At 35.6% G+C, this 15,463-nt stretch overlaps 1 protein-coding gene across 1 annotated transcript in view; it reads right to left on the reverse strand.

The window, feature by feature from the left end:
* The window catches only part of TTN (titin), a 274,604-nt gene that overhangs the window by 156,822 nt on the left and 102,319 nt on the right, over positions 1-15,463 (reverse strand). Inside the window, exons 102-120 of the mRNA XM_084999975.1 lie at positions 14,544-14,727; positions 13,985-14,074; positions 13,624-13,891; positions 13,264-13,524; positions 11,037-11,246; positions 10,767-10,844; positions 10,638-10,664; positions 10,150-10,209; positions 9,762-9,845; positions 8,834-8,908; positions 7,798-7,845; positions 5,651-6,055; positions 5,122-5,184; positions 4,678-4,755; positions 4,439-4,516; positions 3,766-3,855; positions 3,450-3,530; positions 1,874-1,957; positions 1,392-1,472 (exon numbers count right to left, since the gene is read on the reverse strand). Of these exons, the coding sequence (XP_084856101.1) occupies positions 1,392-1,472; positions 1,874-1,957; positions 3,450-3,530; positions 3,766-3,855; positions 4,439-4,516; positions 4,678-4,755; positions 5,122-5,184; positions 5,651-6,055; positions 7,798-7,845; positions 8,834-8,908; positions 9,762-9,845; positions 10,150-10,209; positions 10,638-10,664; positions 10,767-10,844; positions 11,037-11,246; positions 13,264-13,524; positions 13,624-13,891; positions 13,985-14,074; positions 14,544-14,727 (2,345 nt within the window). The remainder of the gene's footprint in view (positions 1-1,391; positions 1,473-1,873; positions 1,958-3,449; positions 3,531-3,765; positions 3,856-4,438; positions 4,517-4,677; positions 4,756-5,121; positions 5,185-5,650; positions 6,056-7,797; positions 7,846-8,833; positions 8,909-9,761; positions 9,846-10,149; positions 10,210-10,637; positions 10,665-10,766; positions 10,845-11,036; positions 11,247-13,263; positions 13,525-13,623; positions 13,892-13,984; positions 14,075-14,543; positions 14,728-15,463) is intronic.

The following is a 15,463-nucleotide window of genomic DNA, read 5'->3' on the forward strand; positions in this document are numbered from 1 at the left end:
ACAATCACTGAGGTATGGAAGCAACTTAAGTTTCCAAGAGATGAATGAATAAAGAATATAATGGAATATTGCTCAGCTATGAAAAAGAATGAAATGTTGCCATTTGCAGTAACATGGATAGACTTGAAGGTAATGGATAAATTAGACAGAGATAGACAAATACTCTATGAAATTGCTTATGTGTAAAATCTAAAAAATACAGCTAGTGTACATAACAAAAAAGAAGTAGACTCACAGACAAGAAGAACAAGTTAGTAGTTACCAGTGGGAAGAGGGAAGGGTGAAGGACAATATAGAGAGATTAAGATGTATAAACTATTAAGTATAAAATAAGCTATGAAGGTATATTGTATAATACAGGTAATATAGCCAATATTCTATAATAGCTATAAATGGAGTATAACCCTTAAAAATTGTGAATCACTATGTTGTACACCTGTAACTTATATTGTATATCCACTATACTTCAATTAAAAAATTTTTTAAAAGACACAGAATTCTAAATATCCAAGAGTTTGAAAGAAGCAGATTTAATTCAGGAAGAAAACAGAAACATTGAGAAATCAGGCAAAAGGGAACACTACATAAAATGAATGATTTCTATAAGCCTGCTTTCTCCTGAGCTGGATCATGCTTGATCTCTCTAACTAAGATGTGTGCAGTTTGCCATTTCATTGCCTTTATAAAGTAGTGACTTTTATCACTAAACACCCCTCCCCCAAACCACCAAGTCAAAAACAACTAAAGCAAGAATTAGCACATTGTAATTCAAAAGTATCTATATGAAAGTTCCCCGACTCACTAATTAGATAATTGCAACATTTACGGCAAATATCAATGTTCAATTAATGTCTCAAGAAACACAGTAAAAGTAAATGTCAAAAATTGATAGATTTCCAACTATTTAAGAGTAGGCATTATTGACTTCTCAGAAGAGTGGCAGTTACTAGCAGCACTGTATTTCCCTCATTAACATGCAGTTCTGCCAAATACTCTCCTGTTAGTCTCTGTATCTGGTCATAACTCATGAAAGTTTTTCTTTTTTTTTATTACAAAAAAGTCACACAGTTGAGGGGTGAATGAGTTTTTCCTAGAAACATGCCTGTAGAAAATGAGTTTCATAACTATCTCTTCTTTCTCTAACAGCAGGAAGATATTAAAAATTTAAGATAGTTTGATATAGTTACTTTTTAAAAGTAAATTCTTTTAATGTTCAGTATCATACATAATGTATGTCAAGAGTGTAGCCCCTGAAGCTGACAAACAAGTGGAAAAACACAAGGGGCATGTAAAAGACACACAGAGAAAGATACATAGTACGTACAAAGACCAATTAAACAAAGGAATGGAATTTGGGGCAAAGGGTCACCCCTTGATCAGTTCTGCTGTACCTTTTGGGGGAGCAGGGGGTTCCTTCTTAGGCACAGGAATTGGCTTTTTCTCCTCTGGCACAGGCTTCTTGACTTCAGGAACTTTAAAGACACCATTGTTGAAACAATGTTGAGAACTCTAATCTCCTTCTGAGACACTTAAGATTACATTAAGGCATAAATCCCCAATAAGAGTGTAAGAATTTAGGAAGTAATTTAATAGGCTCTACATGTGATAGAAATACATGCTAAATACATCAATACCATAGAGACATTACATATATTACATGAAGGTGACAAAGACCCAATTACAGTGGTCTGGAGTCTAAAAGTATTACTGACACTTGGCAACACGTTCACATGTGTTAATGAAATCAACACACAGAATTAATATATATTACAAATAGTTTACTGATGCTATTCCATTAATACACGAATCCCATAGAAGAAGGTACAAGAAGACAGACACTAAGATTTTTTTTTTTTCAAAAATATGATTCTACCTTTGGCTGGTGGGGGCTCCACCTTTTTAGGAACAGGAACAGGGACCACTTCTTCTGGGACTGGTTTCTTGGGTGGCTCTGGGACTTTAAAAAAAATGGGCCAATTTTGAGAAATTGTGCATTTTGACAAGGCATATGGTGTGGCAAGACTTAAAGAGTATACATTCTAGTTTTATACCAATAGAATGCATGAAAATTACGTGTTACAAGCAAAAACAAAGGGCCACGAAGCAGTGGTTAATTAGAAAGCATGACTGACGTTCACTTTAACTGCAGGAACCGCCACTTCCCTAAGAACAGGTAGGAGCACCCCTTCCTCAGATATGCCGGTGTCTGTTCCTCAGATATCAGTTTTAGAAACTTTACTTTTATAAAGCAGCTGCTTTAGAACCATTGCGTTAGATTATCTTGAACAATTTTGTATCCTCTACTTTGACTGGGGGCACAAGGGGGTCTGTGTGGGGAGGAGGGCCCCAATTTGAAGCTGCTGCCAATTTCCAAGTTATGACTTCTGGGTACCAATCATGACATCACTGCTGTGGGGTTGGGAAGGGTTGCTCAGAAGCACACAATTATCCAGTATTTCCCCATACAGATGCAATTGATGCTCAGAAACATGGATACTAGTAAAATAGGAAATAATGAGTTTTGAGCATTTATTACCATAGTTTTATAACATAATTTATTTAATTATAAGTTTATATTATTTAACTTTTTTTTTTTTTTTTTGTCTTTTGTATTTTTAGGGCCACACCCACGGCACATGGAGGTTCCCATGCTAGGGGAAAATTAGAGCTGTAGCTGCCGGCTTTTACTACAGTCACAGCAATGCCAGATCCGAGCCGCATCTGTGACCTACACCACAGCTCATAGCAACGCTGGATCCTTAACCCACTGAGTGAGGCCAGGGTTCGAACCCGCAACCTCATGGTTCCTAGTCAGATTCGTTTCTGCTGCTCCATGATGGGAACTCCTATATTATTTAACTTTTAATCATGGAAGTGTTAAACACTGGGTAGCAAAATTCCTGAAAATTTAACCATCAGCTCTACCATGAGATGGTAGAAACTTATTTCAGGATATTGTCTTTCCATTTCCAAAGACATTTCACTAGATTGTAAGCTCCAGGAGTTGTCATTCCTTCCTCCGGTACCCTCCTCATGGTCCTCTCATCCCCTGTACTGTCCTTTGCACATAGTGTTTATAGGTCTGCGGACTATGTGACTAAACCTACTATTTATTATTATTTTTTGCTTTTCAGGGCCACATCTGCAGCATATGGAAGATGCCAGGCTATGGATTGAATCAGAGCTACAGCTGCCAGCCTATACTACAGCCACAGCAACGCAGGATTCGAGTCGCATCCATGACCTACACTACAGCTCATGGCAACACCAGATCCTTAACCCACGGAGAGAGGCCAGGGATCGAACCTGCCTCCTCATGGATAGTAGCTGGGTTTGTAGCCCACTGAGCCACAACAGGAATGCCTAAACCTATTATTAAGTATTAACATATTCAGATATTTACCATGGAACTTTTAAAAGATGTTAAACTTAGAATGAATTACTAATACCTTTAGGTGGAGGCTCAATCTTTTTGGAAACAGCAACTTGAATTTTCTCTTCAGTAACAGTTTTCCTTTGTACCTCGGGGACTTTAAAGAAGGTACATTTTAGTTACTGGTATGCCACACTGTGGGTAGTAACTGTAGATTTACAAAGAATACTGAAATAACAAGTTAAAACAGACAAATGGGAACTGTAAAGATGACAGAGATTCACAAGGAGACAGAGATGTCTACATAATCACAAATTACATAAGAAGAAGAGGGATGAAAATCCATCTGAAGCCCTTTCATTTGAGCCCCCAAATTCAAATTTTCCTTATACCTGTGACTGACACCTCCTCCTCCTCTGTGTGAGAAGCAAAGAACATCTTTTCTTCTGAAATAACCATCTTCTTTGTATGTACAGCAGGTACTTTAAAGAGAGTATCTCACATTAGTATTTCTTTCTCCAGGACAAGACATCAGATCAAATACACGGTTGCACAGTATACTTAAATCTTTAGACACAGAATGAGTGGGTTAATATGATAGCTTGACAACAAATTCAGTATTGACAAGAAAACAAATCATGTTTCGCTCTATAGGGACAAACAACCCATGCAGCCTTTATCAAACACTATTAAATGGGAATCAAATAGAGACAACTTCTTCACACGTGATGTAGTGCTTTCCCAAATCCATTAGGGTTTATTCACATAAGTGAGAGGATGGGGAATATTATATGGAGTGGAATGCATTGCATAGTAAAGTTAGAAGACTACTGATTAAACACAAAACCTTCCTTATATAAAATTATGTAATTTTGAAGCGAAACGAAAAACATAGTTACTATTTACTCAAATTATATAGATGTGCATCATAAAATGTATATTAAATAATGTATATAATGTCTTTATTTTGATTTCAGATTTGTGAATTGTTCAGTAATATATGTATACATATATATACACATAAAAAATGTTTAAAACTTGAAGCTGAAAGACAAAGATGTATACCTTTCACTTCAATAACTTCTTCCTGCACTGGAATCCGAGAAGGTTTTTGTGGAACAATCTTCTTTGAAACTTCAGGTACTTAAAAAATATGTACAAATATATTTGTATTGTGAAGAATATTGCTTTGTACAAAATTTAAAATATCTTAGTTTAGATGACTATATAAATAACTACATGTGACTAAATATCAGGAAACAGATTACTTGTGTACATGGTACTAGAAATGTTTTAAATAATACCTTTGGTGACTTGGACTTTTTCTTCTTCCATTCTTCGAGAAGTCTTTTCAATTTTTTCAACTACAGGCTTCTTTACAACTGCAAGCATTTTAAAGAAATTGCAGCATTTTTAGAATTTGTTAAACTAGTCTCTCTTTCTCTCATTTTTTTTTAAAGAGAGACAAGTTTGTTGCACTGAGCTTTAATACTAAGTACAACTGTTTCTGTACTTCAAATATTTTGATTATATTTTATTTTATATTTATCACAATAATCTTTTAATCACCTTTTAAATGTTTGTATTAAGTGATTTAGGTAGATATTCTTAGGAAAAAATCATTGATACAATAAAGCTTTGAGAAGAAGTTGTGCCTATTGGATTGAACTGGTGATTCATTCATCTTTGCCCAACAAGCCATGATAATGATGTTGATGTAATCTATTTAAATAATTTCAATTACATACCTTTAGGAGGTGGTACTTCTTTCTTTTCAGGAACTTTTGCTGGAATTTTCTTCTCACGTGGTTCTTTAAAAACACAAGAATAAGAAGGGGTACTTGAATAGCTAAGTTCTAAGATATTGTGTCAGTTGGCAAATGATATAAGAATAACATACAACTGTGTAAATTATTGTATTTAGGATCTTTATTGCTAACAGGACTTCTACTGGATGTAGAAGTAGGATCAAGCAGAGATGCAGGAAGGCAAGAAAGTAAAACTTGAACTTCTGCATTAGAAGAGAGCACTTGGAATTCAGTCTTAGTAATAATGGGACTAAGTGATTGAACTTGTCAAAGAGTAATAATAGGACTAAGTGATTCAACAATGTCAAAGCATGACAGTAACTTTGAAGAAAATGACTCTTCTAAAGATTTGTAACTTTAAAAAATGGAAATGATCATTTCATCTATTCCATATCCCTTGCAACTAATGTTAATAACCTTGAAAATATAAAAAATGAGGAAAAGAGAAAAAAAATCAACAAACACATACCTTCGTAAACCTCCTTTTGAATTTGGATGACTTCTTTTTCCCCGTACGTCTCTTCCCACTCTTCCTCCCCTTCCTCATAACCTTCTTCCCTTTCATAGTACTCTTGCCCTTCTTCAAAATCTTCTTCCCATTCCTCATGAACTTCTCGTCTAGCTTCTACTTGGGCCTCTTCATAGTCTTCCTCTGGCTCCTCATAATAAGGTTCCTCATATGGCTCTGTGTATGGTTCCACCTCTAATTCATCATAAGGTTCTTCCAAAGATTCTATGAAAACTTTCTTCTCCTCATAGACTGCTTGCTTTTTCTCATACACAGCTTCTTTTTCTTTCTGAACTTCTTTCTTTCTGGTGATGGTCGTTATTTTCACTTCTTCAGCCTTGGAGGATATATCAATAATTTCAGGAGCTAAAAAATAAATAAATTGAAAAAGATAATGTTAGCATATTACTTATATCTGTACAATTACTTCACTAAATGAAAGTCAGAGTAATCAAGCAATATCAGGATCTCAGATCTTAGCATTCTATTGATTATTTACATTTTCTTTGTTTTAAATTTTTGTTGAGTATAGAACACAATCAGGAGGGTTAAGGGACCATCTACTCTTGAGGATTTTTCCAGTGTTAAAAAAAATGGTATTCAGTAAATGTTATCAAATGGACACATATTCCATTGTTTTATGGGAGTTCTAGTTTGCAAAACCCTTATTTTTTCCCATAGAGTATATTAATGTTTGATCATTTTATGGAATTTGTATTTAATATTTCTGCAGCTAACCTCTATTTAAATCCCCATCTATTCTTTCAAAAACACTTCTAATTTTATTTATTTATTTATTTATTTGCTTTTTTCAGGCTGCATGTGTGGTACATGGAAGTTCCTACGCTAGGGGTTGAATTGGAGCTGCAGCTGCTGGCCTGCACCACAGCCACAGCAATGCCAGATCTGAGCTGCATTTGCAATCTACTCTAGAGCTTGTGGCAACACCGGATCCTTAACCCACTGAGTGAGGCCAGGGATTGAACCTACGTCCTCATGGATACTAGTTGGGTTTGTAGCCCACTAAGCCACAATAGGAACTCCTAAAACAGTTCTAATTTTAAAGTATATTTTATTTATATTACTTTTAAAAAAATTTTATTACTCAGTGAATTTTATTACATTTATAGTTGTACAATGATCATCACAACCAAATTTTATAGCATTTCCAACCCAAACCCTCAGTGCCTCCCCCCCAACCTGTCTCATTTGGAAACCATAAGTTTTTCAAAGTCTCTGAGTCAGTATCTGTTCTGCAAAGAAGTTCACTGTGTCCTTTTTATAGATTCCACATGTGAGTGATAGCATTTGATGATGGTGTCTCATTGTCTGACTAACTTCACTTAGCAGGATAATTTCTATGTCATCCATGTTGCTGCAAATGCTGTTATTTCTTTCCTTTTAATGGCTAAAGCTATACTTTAGACTATTGAATATGGCTCTTTAGTTTATTTAATAAAGGTAATATTTAAAATTATGTAACCAAGTCAATTAGTTGCTTTTATGTAACAACTTAAAAAAATTAAGGCTAATATTATTTCTATGATCCTTAACATCTGGCTTAGCTACAGCTGAAACAATAAGGGATGACCCCTCCCTTTCTAGCCCTCACCACGTCTTTCCCTGTGTTCAATGCACTGAGGCTACATGAACATCTGCCTAGGTTTTCTTTCTTGGGATTGGAATGAAATAAACTAGCCATCATTTCTTTCTTTCTTCTACTACTTCTTTTTTTCTTTTTACGGCCAAACCTGCAGCATATGGAAGTTCCCAGGCTAGGGTCAAATCGAAGCTGCAGCAGGCTGCCAGCTTATGCCATGGCATAAGATGCACTCAAGACCTACCCCACGGCTTGCGGCAGTGATGGATCCTTAACCCACTGATAGAGGCCAGGGACTGAACCCACATCCTCAAGGACACTATGTTGGGTTCTTAACCCACTGAGCCACAGGGGGGACTCCAATTTCTAATGCTACTTTTTAATGTATTGGAGGACGCTCTACAACTTTACAAATAAGTTGGAAGTCTAACACATAAAAATAAAGATACAATGCAGAGACGCAAATCTCAGAAATAAATAGAACAAAATATTTAATAATTTCATTTACCTTCTGCTGGAATTAAGGCGGTAGGACGTAGGGGCTTCTTGGCAACCTCTGGTAGTTTAAAAACATAAAACACATGTTTATTTTTAGATTATGCACTTTCTAATGCTTACTAATCCTGTACACCCTTGTTAGTCATTTGTATAATCTATGACTATTAGTCATATATCAAATGTTTTATAATGTCCAAATTCAGCTCACGAGAAATGCTATGCAATGCCATAATTAATGAAAAAGCAGAGGCTGAAATTTTATTTTCATTTAGGCTCATTTAAAACAATTTAAATTAACATGAAACATGAAGAAAACATTCAATATGTGAAATGCTAAAAAAAAGCATGTTTAATTTTTTTCCATGTCGAATGGTAAAGTTCAGGGAATATCCATGGTTTTTTGAGCTTCTTCTTATTCTGTAACTTTTTATAAATGACCACTTAGAAAAAAGTCTTAGTGAATGGTGCCCTGTGCTCCCAGATTCTCCTTCTTTTAGAAGGTTGCTGTACTCTAATTTTAGCCAGATGGATAAAACCATGTGCTTAAATTTAGTTATCCAATCTTCTTCCTAAAAACTTTCCAGGATATAATAAAAATTAATTAAATGGATCCCCTTGGAAAAAGTATTTTTTTCCCTGCAAGTACCAACAGTTAGTGCAGGTGAACCAGGAAGGATGCTGAGTTGGGCTGGAGCAGCTACTTGGAATTAACATCAGCCCTTGACCTTCTATTGGTATGACTTGATCCAAGACCAGCTGCTGGACAAGAGCACAGTCTTTTATTTAAATCGCTATCTAGAGATAATAAGAACTCTCTGGTGTGGCCATTGTGTGCCATGGGCAGACATGGACACAGGAGGATAGGGGAGGAAAAAAAAAGTTGAGAGAGAGTGAAGACTAAGTCAAAGAAGAGGGTAAGTGTGAGTGAAGGAAGAGATACCCTTTCGAGAATTCATACTCAATCTTCCACTACCCTCCTCACTGTTTGGGATTCAAAATTTTTAACCAAGAGAAAAGCAGTAAGACTGAATTTTGATTAATTATACCTTCAGGTGGCGGTGCCTCTTCTTTGGGCTTTGCAACAACTTTTTTAGCATCTTTCTTCACAGCCTTTTTAGTCACTAAAAAAATGAGATATCAGATGTAAATTTTAGTGTTCTCAGGAAACTGAGAGGTTTATTAAATTTTTTGTGTGTCTTTTTAGGGCTGCACCTGAGGCATATGGAGGCTCCGAGGCTAGGGGTCCAACTGGAGCTGTAGCCGCCGGCCTACACCACAGCCACAGCAACGTGGGATCTGAGCTGCATCTGTGACCTACACCACAGCTCATGGCAACACCGGATCCTTAACCCACTGAGTGAGGCCAGGCCTGCTGACTGATTAGTTGAGCAGTTTAGGGGCACAACTAGTACAATTTATCTACCGAAATATTTGAGAGGGATAATTCCCTGGCACACTCAAGTTTATCAGCTCTTTCCTTTGCTTAAGAAAAATCAAATATATCAAAGATATTCTAAATCATATTTTTATAACAAAACAGTGAATTTTAAAGAGTAGTTAATAATGTTTTGAGAAAAAACACAAACTAACTTTCAACTTGACTATCTGCTAGTATGTTTTATTTTTATAAGCTTCACTGGCATTTGATTCAATTATTTTATTGTTATATGTAGTATTTAGGAAAATATGAAATGTGAAATGAAATATGAAATCAGTTTGCCATTTAATGCTCAGTGATTCTTTTAAAATAAATTATTTTAATATTAAGCATCACATTTGGTTTTTCTGATGATTTTCAGACTTGTTAGGCACACGTTTTACATCCTTAGTTAACACAGCAAATAATTTACATCTTGAAAAGCAATTCAACCTATTATCCACTAGAGGGCAAACGTGTTTCATTTAAACAACAATTGCCAGGTCTGCAGTAGCTAAATTCTATATTTTGATATCTAGGTAGACAACATATAATACCTTCGACACGTTTTGCTGGTGGTTTCTTTTCTTCAGGTGATGGTAGCAACAGAGGGATGGGAGGAATAGCCGTAGGAGGAATTTCTGAAGAAAATAAAGGCTGTCATAAGTAATATGGTTTGGTTCCTTACTTTGTTTGAAATACAATGAAAATCTCATGCATTTCTTTCAGTACTTCAAAAGTGCTATAGTACCAATTCATTGATCAGCACAAATAAAAATAACCTCTATTTATAATCATAACTACTCTTTTGCCTCAATTTTTAATTACACAGCGAAGAAGAAGACATGGCAGGATTTGTTCGTGCTCCATGCTACAGTCTAGTCTAGTAACTTCCTAGTGGGAATACTGCTGTTTCTGTCTCAGGGTTATGGTGCTGAGTCTTACCTTCTGGTGGTACTGCTCTGATAGGCATGGTTGGGATTGGGACTCTGGAGTCGGGAATATCTGAAAAGGGACATTTAATAATGGTAAGTACAGAGAAACTGAAAACAGGTGTTTATTAGACAGCTAAGATGTGTTTGATTGGCAGGCATTTCCAACAGTGGAATCTAATGCATAGACACACAGATACTAAGATTCTTTTGTAGGCAGCCACACATGCAAATTTATTTCCTGTGAAAATTTGTTTTGTTCTATGGCCACCTCGTTTGGCTTGATCTAGATATCTGCTGAAAGTGACCTCATAACCTCTAATTTCCCAAACTCACAAAGCCTAATATTTGTATTATTTTCCTGAAAATAGTTTTACTAAATAATATTTTACTGGAAAAAAGAAATAATATTTTTAGATATGTTGGTTTGGCTTCTATCATTTACAAAATTGCACTGAATGTACTGTAAGAAAGGATTGATTTTTTTTTTTTTAAACTTACCAGGAGGCTTCATCTCAAGTTTGATTTCTGCAAAAGAAACAAAATGATATTTTTTAAACTTTAGAATTGTCTTGTCAGGCTACTTGGTTTCCAAGATTGCAATGTGATTTGAATGGGCTGTTTTCTGACCTTTAGTTGTTAGGTACAGCTCTGCTGTGCTTCTTGCTTCACCTCTTGGCTCTAATCGAGCAATTACTGAATAGACACCTAAGGGAAAAGAATCATAAAATGTTTGCTTTTATGTTTATAAATAATACTACTTTAAGTATAGTATTTATTTATATTTCTCTTTCCTAAAAAAGTAACCTAGATAGAATTACAGAGTGTAAGCACAGAGTAGAAATACATAGAATAAAGTTTAAATTATATCCAGTTCCAGGGATACTGTCAATGAAGTACCTTCGTCATCTGGGGTCACATTGTGGATGGTCATGTAATGACAGCGACCGTCATTCCTGAAGTTGTATTTCTGGCTCTCAGTCAGCTCTGTTGGTCCTTTGTACCACGTTACAATGGCATCATCGAAGGACACCTCACACTCGAAGGTGGCGGATTGGTGCTCACTCACCACAATATTCTGGATGCGCCTTGTAAACTGAATTGGTTCAGCTGTTTAAGTACAAAAAAAGTTCGAATTTAGATTGCATGGGGAGGAACTTCTTTCACTGTGCTTTCCCCTCAGGTGTTTCAAGTCTCTTTTTATTTGATTGGAAAATGGCAGACAAAGGCTGAAAACATAAAACAAGAAGAAAGTGTACGTCTTTGTACCAGGAATAAAAAAAGTATCCCAATCCTTAAGTGTATTCTTGAAGAATCAATTCAGGAAAGTTTAAAGAAATCCCTGAAAGCCCTTAAAATATTTACATGGAGGCCATAGTCAAGGATGCTTATAACCTAAAAGTTAAGTTTAAGCTCTAAAAATGTGAGTGAAATGGGGTGTTTAAAATAGAGGGAACATAAACTTAATTTTACTGTGATACTTTATTCCCCCTTGAAATTCTCTTTCCTCTGTAAAATAATTCTGCTATTTAGGATCTTGAATTGTTTATTATTTGACCTGTATAACTTTCCCTATGAAATAATTTCAAACTCTTCAGGAAATTTCACTTCTAAATTTCATAGGATTCATTTTTAAGAGTGCTGAAACCTGCTTTGCAAGCACATGGGCAGATGTGATGGAGTCCACCCACTGGGAGTGGCAGGGCATTTAGTAGGAGAATGGGCTGGAGTGGAGGTCCTTCTGCAAAATTTTATCTGGAAGCCTAGAGTTCAATGTATAACAGCATCATGGACACATTAGATGTCATATATACTTTTGGGAGCTTTTTTTTTGAGGAATCATAAAAAATACGCAATTATATTAAAGTGATAAGTGGTTTCAATCAGACCCTTTAAATGGAAAACTATTCAAAAATTTTAAACTTTATACTTATAAGTGAATTATAGAAGAAGTAATATCATATCACTTATATGCAGAATATAAAAAAGGATAAAATGAACTTATTTACAGAACGGACTCATAGACTTTGAAAACAAATTTATGATTACCAAAGGGGACAAGTTGGGGGGTGGGATAGACTGGGGATATGGGACTGGCCTATGCACACTGAGGTATATGGAATGATTGGCTAATGGGGACCTGCTGTATAGCACAGGGAACGCTAGTCAATATTCTCTGATAATCTATGTGAGAGAAGACTCTGAAAAAGAATAGATGGGTGTACATGTATAACTGAGTCACTCTGTTGCATAGCAGAAATGATCACAACCATTGTAAATCAACTATACTTCAATAAAACTTAAAAAAATAAAATTTTTGAACTTTAAAATATAACTATGCTTTGATATCAACTGTAGAGCAAATGCTTATGCAAATAAGAAGTGATATAGCTGTCACTTCAACAACTATAAATGGACACCAACGCCTGGAAGTAGAGGCCCTCATTAGAGCCAAATACAGCTGAATGCAGTCTAAGGGTGTCTTCAGACAGTGTATATAAACAATGGATTAGGAAATGGGTATTTTTGCTTCCAAACCCTGAGATTCTAGTTCATTTCAGAGATTCAGAAGGTTGGGATATGGTCTTCACATGAAATATTTATTTCTGAAAAGTTGCTGCTAATCATACATCATATATGTTGTTAATCTCATCTCTAAAATTTCAAATAGAGTCAATTTGATTCCTGTAAACAAAATGTAAACTCATAGCCAAGACCTCTAGACATATAGCCATGAAATCTATTCCTTTCCAAGATTTATTTCTAACATTTAAAATCATAGATGTGAGAATTGTGGAATTTAGTAGAATTGTAAAATAATCACTGAATTTAGCAGAATTATGAAATTTAGCAGAAACAACTGTTATAAAGTCATATCTTTGTTTAGATTGAAATCAATCTTCTGGTCAAAAAGAACTGTGCAAAAGAATCAGCACTTACATGAATGCTTCCCTTTTGATTTTGCATGGATTTTGAGATGTGAGTGAATGCTATGCATGCATGTGTTGCGAAATGAAAACACACTGGAAGATACATCTGATGGCAGGGTTGCAAGGTTGCAGGGGTCCTACACTACATTTGCCTTTGACCAATGCTGTAAAAACTCCAACCATAGTCTCTCACCCACCTTCAATTCTGAGGTCTGCTGAGGTTTCAAGGTCTTCGTATTTGCAGGTGTACCGACCCTGGTCCTCTGCTCGAACATCTGCAATGGTCAGCTTGTGGACTTTGTGTTCCACTTCTGTTTTATATCTACCTTGGGGTTTAAGGATTCTGCCATTTCTGAACCATTCGGACTTGACATTTGGCACAGAAAACTGGCAGGTCATGGTGCAAGTCTGACCTTCTTTCAAAGTAACATCTTGAAGATGCCGTTCCCAAGCAGGCTCTGTGGGTGTGACACAATACACATTTTGTTCAATATCACATTTTGTTCAATAGTAAATTAATCTCACAAGTTTTTTTTTAAAAAAATGCTTTTACTTACCAATTACAGTTAGTTTAGCACTAGCAATGTGTGGACCACACACCAATCTGTAATTGCCCTGATCTTTAAGTTGGCAGTTTTTGACTCTGAGTGTATGTCGATCACCATCAATGCTTATTTCAAATTTATCACTGGGTTCCAGTTTTTCAGTTCCTTTGTACCATGAAAGCTTGATTTCTGGATAATTAATCTTAATGTCTATTTCAAACACTGCATCATCATCTTTTAAAACTGTCTGATTTTCAATGTCCTTGATCAGAGTGACAGGCTAGGAGAATAAAGTAAAATGCATTAGTTACTCCTTCCCTAGTAATTCCCAACAATAAATTGTTCATTTTGTGATCAGTATAATTCATTTCACCTCTGTCTGTGATAGCCTTTGCTGAATAAATGATACAAGTTCCTCAAATTCCTTTTCTTCCTTCTCTGACTTCTCTATTTCCTCAATTTCCTGAGAAGAAAAAGCAAAAACATTACAGATAAAGTAAAATTTGAATTAGAGGATACATGATTATATTCAGCTTGCATTCTTGATGCTGCTTGTTTTTTTTTTTTTTTTCTGTCTTTTCTAGGGCCGCACCTGTGGCATATGGATGTTCCCAGGCTAGGGGTCTAATCAGAGCTGTAGCTGCTGGCCTACACCACAGCCACAGCAATGCTGGATCCGAGCCACATCTGCGACCTACACCACAGCTCATGGCAACGCCGGATCCTTAACCCACTGAGCGAGGCCAGGGATCAAACCTGCAACCTCATGGTTCCTAGTCGGATTCACTAACCCCTGAGCCATGACAGGAACTCCCTGCTTGGGTTATATTACTGATCTTATACAACTATAAGGTTCTGGGATTTCAACAGACATACATTAAATGTTTCAAATGTGAGTTTTTAAAGACGATACTATATACAAAAGCTCATACCAATCTATGAGTCTCTTCTTCTTGGCTTTGCTTTAGCATTTCAAATGCCTGAAGAAGACCTCGGAAGTCGGTGATTCCGTACATGCGGGCATATTTTTCATATTCTTTTGGATCAACATTTTTGAGAAGTTCCATGATATCAATTTCCTCTTCTTCCCCAGCTCCTTTCTTTAAGACTGGAGTCCTATATGAAATAAGAAATAAACATGAATCACCTGTCTTCGACTTATTTTGAATTATGTATCATCATTCAAAGATTATAAATGTAGTTACATGTTTTCACAAAGGAATAGTTCTGTGTCCTTTATTCAAGAACTATTAGTTTTACCATGTTGACTGTGAAACAAACAAACAATGGGTTTGGAGAGGGACTGGATTAAGATTGGATCATTGTCACAAAATATAGACAATTGATCAAAGAGTTTAAAAACAGAAAGAATAACAAATATTTTTGTAAACTTTACAACAAAAGAGGCTAATCAGAATTATAAGGAAAAATAATAAGAGCAATGGAAAGCATTAATAAAGAATACATATATATCATGGGAAATAAGTGTAGAAATTAACTGTTGATTAATTAATAATGATGTTGAAACATAATTGGTACTGAAATTATTAGTATTTATGGAAAATGTTTAAAATACAGTAGATCTAGAAAGCCAGCCATTCACAGCAAGAGAAATTACACATAGTAACAGAAATTTCATGCTTAGACATACACGGGTTTCTCCATGGGCCATTTCCTTTGTTCAAAATTGTAATAAAAATTCACCTCTGTCTTAAAACTTTCTCATGGTTACTTAGAAATTGATGTTAATGCACTGCTAACTTCCCCCCAGATGTTATGCATTTGCTTATCTGTTTCTGTTCAAATGCCTATATGCTTATTTCTTTCAAAATCAGAACCTTGGAAGGAGATG

The sequence above is a fragment of the Sus scrofa genome, chromosome 15 (genome assembly GCF_054392235.1).
Source record: "Sus scrofa isolate SSC_HxYL_T2T_F1_AM1 chromosome 15, Sscrofa_HxYL_maternal_Yorkshire_Landrace_v2.0, whole genome shotgun sequence".
NCBI classification, from domain to species: domain Eukaryota; kingdom Metazoa; phylum Chordata; class Mammalia; order Artiodactyla; family Suidae; genus Sus; species Sus scrofa.